General features: G+C 22.8%; 2 protein-coding genes across 3 annotated transcripts; both read left to right on the top strand.

The window, feature by feature from the left end:
* The first annotated feature begins 385 nt into the window (after positions 1-385).
* Positions 386-3341, top strand: LOC128962282 (CD151 antigen-like). The gene is made up of 9 exons (XM_054308649.1): positions 386-551; positions 706-792; positions 847-1026; positions 1090-1161; positions 1337-1360; positions 1441-1632; positions 1710-1742; positions 2414-2471; positions 3301-3341. Exons 1-9 carry the CDS (start codon positions 489-491, stop codon positions 3339-3341), a joined length of 750 nt encoding a protein of 249 aa, XP_054164624.1. The 5' UTR covers positions 386-488.
* A 1818-nt stretch (positions 3342-5159) lies between these two features.
* On the top strand, positions 5160-10925 carry LOC128962083 (myosin light chain kinase, smooth muscle-like). Of its 2 annotated transcripts, none has more exons than XM_054308415.1 (11): positions 5160-5493; positions 5574-5661; positions 6193-6399; positions 6493-6634; positions 9059-9228; positions 9314-9343; positions 9412-9564; positions 9625-9670; positions 10235-10312; positions 10704-10803; positions 10870-10925. In XM_054308415.1, exons 1-10 carry the CDS (start codon positions 5460-5462, stop codon positions 10752-10754), a joined length of 999 nt encoding a protein of 332 aa, XP_054164390.1. In that variant the 5' UTR covers positions 5160-5459; the 3' UTR covers positions 10755-10803; positions 10870-10925. The 2 variants fall into 2 exon arrangements, with proteins under 2 accessions (XP_054164390.1, XP_054164389.1); XM_054308414.1 differs by having other exon boundaries at positions 9625-9730.
* Positions 10926-11125: the final 200 nt, after the last annotated feature.

The raw sequence follows: 11125 nt of genomic DNA, 5'->3' as shown, positions 1-11125 counted from the left end.
ATTAACATCAAATGACATCATCTATAATAGGTGAGGCTTTATCTCCCTATTAACCCATTCATATAGTGATTCACTGAGAGGGGAAGAGAGAGAGAGAGAGAGAGAGAGAGAGAGAGAGAGAGAGAGAGAGAGAGAGAGAGAGAGAGAGAGAGAGAGAGAGAGAGAGAGAGAGAGAGAGAGGTAAATGGTTAACAATTTTAATAATAATATTCGGTATTTTCATAAAACATCTTTTTATATATATTGTTGCCATTTATGTCCAAAAAGTCTCACCACACCCTCCAGGGCTCAAGTAATGAGACATTATTTTAACAAATTATTTATAGCATTTGCAAAATATTTGGATTCACTAGTATTTTTCATACTCTGTATAGCATTTACTTAAAATCTACTCATTATTTGCATCTTTTAGTTTTTGTTTGTTTTTTGTGACCAACTTTATAATCATTACAATCATTACAGGAGTGCGTTAAGAAAAGTATGAGAAAATGGTTGACGGATTGGGAAAAGGTGTTAAATATGCTATGTTTGCAGCAAATGGTGTTATTTTTGTAAGTATTTTTAAAATCATTAATTTTTGTTAATCTTATTAATGAAGTTATTTTTAAAATTATTAAAGTTATTAAAATATTATTCTACAAATAATTGCATAAAATATTGGTAATAATTTGTATATTAATTGATTATAAATATTTTTATTTATAGATAGGAGGACTGGTAGTGTTTTCAGTAGGAGTATGGACACTAGCAGATCGGTCTTTTATGGAGCGCCTATTAGGCAGCAATCTATATGTAAGTTAAGATAAATTATTTTCAAAAATTTAATAATATTTATTTAACTGATAGGTAGCCTCAGCCGCCCTATTGATAGCAGCGGGTGTAGTGGTGGCTATCATATCATTTTTAGGCTCTTTAGGCGCTTATAAAGAGATCCGTTGTATGCTTTTGACGTTTTTTGTCATTTTATTCTTCATATTCTTACTTATGCTTATCGGAGGAATCCTGGGATATGTATTCAGAAATCAGGTTTTAAACAATATTTACGACACAATACTATATATTTAATTGTAATAATAAATTGTTGTTAAGGTTGACGAGCGTATGAACCGAGAGATGATAGCAACGGTTGCGTTGTATAAAAATGATTCGGCCGTTACTGAAGTAAAACTAACTTTTAATTTTAAATTCATTTTTACATTTTTTTTTGTAATTGAATTAACTGTATAATGAAGTGAAATATATTTTAATAATGTCTTTAAAAATATAAGAACTTATAAAATATCTATAAATTAATAATATATTTCTTTGTTATATAAATACTGACAAACGATGACAGGCCTGGGATTCCGTGCAAAAGAATGTAATTACATATAAAATATGTGATAAAAATAACAAAAATAAATATTTATATAACTAAATAATTTCATAATCAAAATATAGTTCAAATGTTGCGGGATATCAGTAAATACCAACAAAGGGTATGAGATATATCAACGCCAGAATCGGATTCATTTTGGTGGCGGTCAGGGAAAGCCTAAAGTACCGGAAAGTTGTTGCAGTAAAGAGAAAAACCAAAACGATGTCAACAATTGTATGGAAAACCCAAAGGATAACACTTTACTTTATAAAGATGTGAATTCAATATTTCATTAAATTTAATTATATTTGAATTGTTTTAACTAAAACTAAAATATTTATTCATATTAAAGGATTGCTACGAAAAAATGAAAGATTTTGTTAAAGTAAGTCATTTGTAATATACTATATATTTCATGCAAAATGCTATAAAATAATTTCATTGCTTTTTGCTTGACTGTATAAATGACACATTTTAAGCCAAAAATAAATGAAAAATGACAAAACAATTTCACAAATGTTGAAAGCATGTTACAAGACTAGAGATGGGCAAATAGTAATTTTCTAATAAATTTCCCTGAGAAAGTTTCTAGTAAATTTATCAGGAATAAATTTCTATAGAAATTTAACTTTATTGTTATACTATGGGATCGCCTTATCTATAGATATTGTGATACTATATTAATGAGACATAATAATATAAATATAATATTTTAGTGTATAATGTAGTAACACTAATATACAAATAATGATATTTAAAAAGAATGTTTTGTAGAATTTTATTCATCATTTATTATATATCATAGTTTAATATAATTAAATTAATTAATTTTTATACTTTAATAAATAATCAAAGAACTAATAATAATATTTACAAAATTTACAAAATTTACAAAATTTACAAAATTTACATGGGGATCCTATAAATAAAATTTTTTAGAAACTAGAAATTTCTCAATTATTTTATAAATTTCTCTTTTTCCAATACACTATATAAGAGTGTATTTGTGTATTAATATTAATTTTAAAATTATTTCTAAATATTTTTTTACTTAAGGGTCACGCTTTGCTTGTGGGAGGAATTGGTATTGGAATCGCATGTTTATTAATTATTGGTATGTATTTTATAATATGTTAATTATAAATAAAATCATTTATTTTTAAATTTTAATTATACAATTACTGAAAAATACAATTTTAGATATTATTTCAGTGCTACAATCAAACATAACTGAAAGCATATTAAAATCAATCTAATTATAATAAAAAAAAAATTAAAAGCATAAAATAATTTTTTTTTATAAAAATTATAAATTTTGTTGTAAAATAATTGTTTGCTATTTTGCCAATTCTTCAAGTTTAATATTATTATAATAACTATGAAAAAATATATTTATGATACAATAGTAAAATAATAAAATGCTGTTTTTTAGTTTGAAAACTAATCATTTAAATATTGATTTGTGAAATACTCATTAAATAGATTCGACAAATTACTGGCAAATATACTTTATATACAGTAGTTTAGTATTAATGGTAATAGTATTAAAAATCATAAAACATTGCTTTTTCTCAAACGATTTGTGCTATAAGTTAAGGAATTTGTCAGACTTTCAAAATAATTTTTTGTTACTTTAAATCTCATCGTAAAGCCCTTTAAATGCTTAAGAAAACATTTTTTTGTCTCATTTTAAATGATTGAATTAGAAAAAGAAAGTGAAAAATGTTTCTAAAATAAATTTTAAATATGTATTTGTATAAAATGTATATAATTTGTATGCATAAATGTATAAATATTATGTTATTAATTAAATAACTAATAGTTTATTATTAAAAAAACTAATAAAAAAATGAAATATTAATTAATTAAAATTTTGTTAAAATATTTTTAATTAACTTTTAATGAAAATAATAATAAATTTTAAATATTTATTTAATTTATAGGAATGGTATTATCGATGGCATTGTATCTTATGATTGATTAAGAGTACAATAATATCAAATAAAAGCCTTCAACTTTTGATTTAAGTCACAATTTTAGTCATATTTATTGTATAAACAATAGTTTTATATTTATTAGTTGACATTTAATTAAAATCAATGTTATATAATACATTTATTTTATAATTTCATTATTTATCATAATTTATATCATTCCAAATTAAATCATAATATTATTTTAATTGTATTATAAAATAAATACTTCAATATACATTGACAAATATTTATTACAACTACAATAAATAATATTTAAATATAAACTAATTATTATAATAGTTTGAACTAATAAACAATTATATATTAAGCAAGCAATAATAAATATTAAATTATAAAAATATTATTTTTTAATAGTTAACTAAAAAAGCAATTTAATGAAGTTTATAAATATTTGTTTTATAGTTTTAAAATTTATTTTGATTTTAAGTTTATAAAATATTTGATGAAAGACTTAATTTATTATTTTAAAGTCAATACTAAAAAATTGTAAATAAATTGCAATATTAACTAAATAAATGTAAATTATTATTTTATTTTGTATTATTTTTATATTTATTTAAAATGAAATTAATAATTAGATTTATTAAGTAAATTGTAACACATAATTAATAGATGGTTTAATTTGTAAGTTTCTAGAATTAAAAAATTTTTCTAATTAAAACTTAAAAAATAATTTTTGACAATTATTTTTAATATAGAGATAAATTGTTACACAGAATATGAAATACGAGATTTAAAAATTACGTGAAATAATGAGCCGATTGTTGTGAAACAGTGTGTCTGTGACTCTGTGTATGAAAATGGATGTGCAGTGATGTGTAATACTTGTTGTTATGTTAGTATTGATGCTATACTATCGGTGCTTATAGTTTTGGCTGTCTTTTCACTGCTTGTTTAGGAGAGCTTCACAATGATTTGTAAGGCTGTATATCACTGTATGACTGGAATCTAGAAATGTGGGTCTAATGCACATCACTATCACTACTGCCTTCCAATACATGCCATTACAGCACATCTCGAGGTTGACTCTAATTTTAGCAAACATGAGATTTCCGGACAACAAAATCCTTCGCTCAAAAACTTATACATTAAATACTATGAGAGAGAATAAGACACAAAATATAGACATGAAATGCATTCAAACAGACTCACAGACAGATAGAAAGAAAGTGAGAGAGAGAAAGATAGATAGATAGATAGATAGATAGATAGAGAGAGAGAGAGAGAGAGAGAGAGAGAGAGAGAGAGAGAGAGAGAGAGAGAGAGAGAGAGAGAGAGAGAGAGAGAGAGAGAGAGAGAGAGAGAGAGAGAGGACTAAGAGTGCGCTGTGATGTGTGGCTAAAGATGTTTAAAGAAAGAGTGAATACTTTTATAGAGAGCTGTTGTCTTCAAATAGTTATAATGTTTGCCAAAACATATTGTATATCTGTTTTTCAATTGTTTTCAATTCAATTCTCTTAAATTTTATTACATATATTATAATTATCAATTAATATCATTATTAAAATTATTGTTTTAAAATAGTTGAATATATATATATATATAAATATATTTATTTATGTGATTTAAAAATAACATTTTTGATGACTATAGTAAACTAACATAACTGTGTCTTATCATAAACTGCTATTTCATTATTCAATAAAGTTTTATTGTATTATTATATTATTGTATATCATATATGTTTCTTTATTTGCCATTACATTAGTGTTTATAATAAGAAACCATTTAATATTATTCAATTCAATCCTATTATATATTTTGATTCAAATAATATTTAAATCACATTTCGTATAATAATAACACTAAATAATTAGATTTTATTATTGTTTGAAACATTAAGCCTTTTATCTCATTATAGTTATTAATTACATAAAATTGTTAAACATATACTTACAACTAATACAGTATTGACATTAATATTATGGAAAAACTGATTGTCATTATATTGTATGCCATAAATGGGAAAATCTATTGAAATTTAATTAAACTTAAGAAACACGTGTTGTTAACGGACTACAAGATCTATACAAACAGTGATTACAAGTGTTGAAATTGTTGTGGTATTTACTGTTTGGTATTGTTATGAATAAATTGTATTTAATATGATATATGTAGACGAAACAGAACCGGATGAAGGTATTGACCCATCAATACATTAATACATTAATAATATATATAAATGTATATAAATATTGATAATAACATTCATATAACAGAAGCTGAACCACCTTTCGAGCCGAGGAAAGTGGTCGTCAAAAATAAGGATCCGACAAAAGAGTACAATTTAGCTGAAGAGTTGGGACGGTATGTCATTTCATTTACCATTTATATCAATATAAATATTATATCAATTATTTTATATAAATTTTTAAATATACTAAAAACAATAAGATTTATAATTATAGACTACTAAAACTGTCGACTCTCACAAAATGAGACACTGATTAACAGCAGAAAAAGTTACTTTATTTTTAAATTATTTATATTTATTATTTTGCAAAAACAAAATAATTAATCATTTGATCCCAACTTTTCAATTAGGAATATATTTACGAGAAACAGTTGGCAAATATTTAGTACAGTTTTTGTTTGTAAAAATAATTGTATAAATGTTATGATATTTACTTGAACTTTGTTTGTATTAAAAGTGATATCAAAGTTTCTAATAAATGATAATACAGTATCTAATAGCACAAGTTATTACAAATATTTATATAATTTATCACAACTAAATAGTATAATATAGATATTAAATATTTAAACAATTATAAACGATATCATTATTTATGAAAGTTTATCATCTAATTAATAATAATGAGCTATTTATGAAAACAGTGGCAAATTTGGTATCGTTAGGAAATGTACTGAAAAGTCATCGAAAAAGCGTTTCGCCGCCAAATTTATTACAGTTAACAGAATCGATGACCGACACGAAGTGGAACGGGAGGTCGATATTATGCGATCCTTACAACACCCCCGACTCTTACAACTGTACGACGCCTTTGATGACGGAAAGACTCAAATGTGTCTTATTATGGAATGGTTTGTATTGTATTATATTTTTTAATAAATGATTATTTGCTAACAAATGTTGTTTTTTCTATATATAATCATATGATTGCTGACAATCAATAGTATCGAAGGGGGAGAACTGTTTGAAAGAGTCATTGACGACGATTTTGTCTTAACAGAGAAGGCGTGCACTATATTCATGAGACAAATCTGTGAAGGAGTCGAGTATATCCACTCACAGAATATTCTTCATCTCGATATGAAGGTATGTCTCATTAATTACTACTTAATAATAATAATTTTAATAATTATCATCTCATACTTAATACTATATCATAAATATTATACAACATTAATAAATGAGATTTATTTATTAAATAGTCAAATGATTACTTATAAGTTATAACTCATTAGTCACATTTAAAGTTTACTTATAATATTTGATTTTCAAAATATTAAGATTTAACTAAACTTAATTTATTAAATTAGACAATCATACTAACAAAAAGACAAATTACCAATGAATCAATATTTATATAATAATCATTTTGATTGAGTGCACTCGCCCTTCAATTTAATAATCAAGTTTTGGCTTATTGCCCATTATAAACTTTTTATTCAATGTAGTTATTTGATATATATTATTATTATTAATAATTATAATACACAACTCTATGTTTGAATGTTAGAAAATATTTATTATTCATTTGATGTCATTTACATTATTTTGAAATGAATTCCTGAGACAAAAATGTTACACTAATTTATAATACTATTGCAATATTATTATATTACATAATGTATATAATACTATAATTGAATAGACACGATCATATTATTTTATAAATTTTAACAATAGTTATTTGAAACTATCAGATCTATTATTTAAATTTTTTGAGTTTTTTATAAATTGTATATATTTTTATAAATAATTTACATTTTCTTTAGTCATTTTGTGTCTTTATTTGAAAGACAAGTGTAACTGTTTGTAAAAATAAATTTAACAAATCTTATCTATTTTTATAACACAAGAAACATTATAATTTGTTTTTCAACGATTCAATGACTGAATTTATTTTTTGATTTTTATGAATAATGTCAGTATATGTGTTAATATAAATCAAGTTTGTTTTGGAATGTTATCGATAAACTTAATTTAACCGAAAAATAGTATTTTTAAACATTTTTCAAAATATTATAGTTTAAGATTTTTAGTATAAGTTATAATATTAACGTTTTTATTTAAACTAACATTTTTAATTTATTGATATTATAAATACTTATAAATTAAAGCTATTATTTTAATTTATTGTTTATAAAATATGAAAAAATTCTTTTAAAATTTAAGTTAATCTTTATTAATAAAACATGTAGTGAATTTTAGTTATTATTATAATTAAGTATTTAAAATGTGTACACATTGTTTATTTTATATTCAATAAATTATATCATTTATTAAAATATTTTAATGCAAAAAAATCTAAATTATTTTTCAATAAAATAAAAAATAATATATTATGTTATGTTAAAATAATTGTAATGTTGGCATACTTTTAATAAAATTTTAAGAGTAAAATAAATGAGAATTTAAATTTTAATAAACGATTTTACTAATATTAGAATTAGTTTTATAATTAGTGTTGAAAATTAAAAAAAAGTTTTCAATCAAAATTTCTATTAATTTCTTATGAATTGTAATAGTAATAATAATATAGACATTTGTTAATTTTAGTAAACATTATTATTTGAAATTTTCAGTGTATGATTGATAAATTAACGTTTGAAATAATTTAAATATCAATATCATAAAACATAATGTATAGATTGATGTTAAAAATTGTTGATATTTTACTCTAAATATTCATTTGTTAACTGTGTTTATGCAGTTAAGACTAATAGAGAAATATAATAAATTGGTAGTAAAGTTAAGACAAAACATTAAAATATACAGTAGTTTGAAAATCGTTTAACATAAATATTATATATATATTTTTCAGTGAATTTTTTTAAAGCTATAAAATGTAAGTTAGTTTATCATTGAATATTTTATCAAATTTCTAATGTTATTTTACTATTTGGTAAACACATTATAAAAAATAGATAATTTGTTTATTTTGATTAGGATTAAAAAGAAGAAAAATGAATAAGTATAACAATATTAAAGAAAATATTTTTGAGTTTTTTTTTAAATAATATTGAATTAAGTTTTTGACAATTTTTTTAAATTGTGCTAATTTTTAATGTAATTTCAAGGTTAACACCCCTTAAACTCTAATGCTTGCTATCATACTTAATGAGATTTGTTTTCAAAAATTAACTGAAAGCCAAAATTACAAATTGGCTTTTGTCTACATTAATAGCTTTAATGAAAATAATATATAAAAACCCATTAATGAATGCTAAATAAAGAATAAAAAAATGCTTTTAACAAAACTTATTTTAAAACTACAATTTAAAGTAAATTCTGTTATTATAATTCTATTAATAATAATATAAATACTGTACATAACATTATTTTATAATATTTATAATTTATTGTGAAAAATGTTATTAACATTATTGTATATAAAAATTGTAATTAAAACATATGTAAACTTTAATGTAAACTTACTAAATTACTAGAATTATTAGAAATTATTATTATTTTAATTTCATAAATATTTTTATAAACAAAATTGTTTTTTGAAAGCCGGAGAACGTGTTATGTGTGACGCGAACCGGGAATCGCATAAAATTAATAGATTTTGGATTAGCCCGTCGTTACAATAACAATGACAAACTACAGGTGCTGTTCGGTACTCCAGAATTTGTAGCGCCAGAAGTGCTCAACTTTGAAGAAGTTGGGTTTACCACAGATATGTAATGACACTTACACTCAAAATTAATTGTTATCTCTAAATATAAATTGTTTTATTAATATTGTCTCTAATGGACTAATGGACAGGTGGGCCGTTGGTGTTATCTGTTATATACTGTTAGTATAAATTATTATGGGTTTAATTTGAGTCAATATTATAACAAGTATTTGTTGTTATTGTATAGTCTTTCGGGTTTATCACCCTTTATGGGTGACAGTGATTTGGAAACTATGGTTAACGTCACGAGAGCTGAGTTTGATTTCGATGACGAGTCATTTGATCCCATCTCGGATGAGGCAAAAGATTTTATATCATGTTTACTAATTATGGACAGGGAGTAAGACATCTAATTAATTAATTAAAAACTTATTTAAAATACAAATATTTATTTGGTTAGCCAACGTATGACAGCCCGACAGTGTCTAAATCATCAGTGGTTGCGGGTGAGTGTTACACCAACGCCACCACCAGTTCCAGGTTTAGATGAGGGCAAACTGTTTGAGGTGAGGTTAGATTTGGCCAACAGGTTTGCATAGGTTTGCTGTGATCCCCAATCAAAATATCTTAAATTTATAGTATGGGTGTCTAAAATGGGATGACTTATTGCATTTTATTGCACAGTTTAATGCAATACTGAAGTTTGTTTTAAAATTATATTATTTAATATTTAGTTTTATTGTAGTTAAGTATTTTAGATTAGTTTTTATTAATTTCTATTTTAGTTGAAAATGCATTGTTCATTGAAAATTTAAATTATCAATTACAATTTTAACATTTTTACTATAACTGCATCAATCACACAATAATTACCATTAAAGGTAATGTTTGCATAATGTGTTTGAAACTTTAAAAATATACAATATCATATATAATTTATAATTTATAAATATATAACAATTAATAATTATGGCATTGGATGCATTGGAGTTATTTTATCAATGTTTAATATATATTATATATTATTAAATTTGTATTACATTTAATATAATTGTTTTGAAAACATATAGAAAGGGAAGAAGAAAAAGATGGAACAGAGTCTCGACAAGAAAAGGCTTAAGAAGTTTGTTATAAGACGTCGATGGCAGGTATGGATCAGTCATATATAACTGTCATAATTCATGGCAACTCAATATTTATAGTATCACTTAAAATAAATTTTTCTAATTTATCAGATTATTAGCAATATTTGACAATCATTTTTATTGTTTTTTATTATCATAACATTTACAAAGTTAATACATGTGTAAAAAAGTTGGCTCACAATTAGGTTTACATTTTTTAAAGTCATATAAATTACTAATCAAATTATAATAATAGCGTAATTCAGTATTAGAATTGAGTTTAAACATTGTATGACATCTATTCAGTGTTAAGTTAAAACAACAAATAATAACATTTATAATATTTTAATATTTTAATTGTTTAATGTCTTATAAATTTAAGTATTTATATTTTAATGTAAATAATATTTTACAGAAAGCCGTTAATGCAATTTTGGCTCTAAAAAGAATGGGAGCCGTTATTTGATTCAATATTTTAGTATATATTAGTTTAAAATCTGTGCACAATTATCAAGGTTTGTAACTTATAGTTATAATTAGTATATAATAAAAACTTAACAAATTTTAATTATTTTTTTCAGATAAATCATCGCAAGAATTTCAATATTTAAAACTTGATTTTTTTTAATCACTAATTTTACAGAATTTTGATCAATAAATTCAGTATAAAAATATTTCTCTAAAGTTTTATTATTATATACTGTGTTTCAAATCTATTTGAGGACTGTTTATACAAATTACAAAATATTTAATATAAATCTATTGTACATTTGATAAAATTTATAATTAATAACAATTTGCAGACTTTAAGCCAATCAACGTTTTTATGAATTAATT

Source organism: Oppia nitens, unplaced genomic scaffold (genome assembly GCF_028296485.1).
Source record: "Oppia nitens isolate AA-2021 unplaced genomic scaffold, nextdenovo-longstitch-racon4-pilon3 scaffold6_pilon_pilon_pilon, whole genome shotgun sequence".
NCBI classification, from domain to species: domain Eukaryota; kingdom Metazoa; phylum Arthropoda; class Arachnida; order Sarcoptiformes; family Oppiidae; genus Oppia; species Oppia nitens.
This window is presented reverse-complemented; position numbering and strand designations above follow the sequence as displayed.

Bases quoted from the DNA above. Each gene is read 5' to 3' on its own strand.
- LOC128962282 (XM_054308649.1), top strand. From the start codon at position 489: ATGGTTGACGGATTGGGAAAAGGTGTTAAATATGCTATGTTTGCAGCA. The intron at 793-846 runs GTAAGTTAAGAT...TTTAACTGATAG, and splicing joins TATTAGGCAGCAATCTATAT to GTAGCCTCAGCCGCCCTATT. The intron at 1,633-1,709 runs GTGAATTCAATA...TTCATATTAAAG, and splicing joins ACACTTTACTTTATAAAGAT to GATTGCTACGAAAAAATGAA.
- LOC128962083 (XM_054308414.1), top strand. From the start codon at position 5,460: ATGATATATGTAGACGAAACAGAACCGGATGAAG. The intron at 9,344-9,411 runs GTTAGTATAAAT...GTTATTGTATAG, and splicing joins GGTGTTATCTGTTATATACT to TCTTTCGGGTTTATCACCCT. The intron at 9,565-9,624 runs GTAAGACATCTA...TTATTTGGTTAG, and splicing joins TTACTAATTATGGACAGGGA to CCAACGTATGACAGCCCGAC.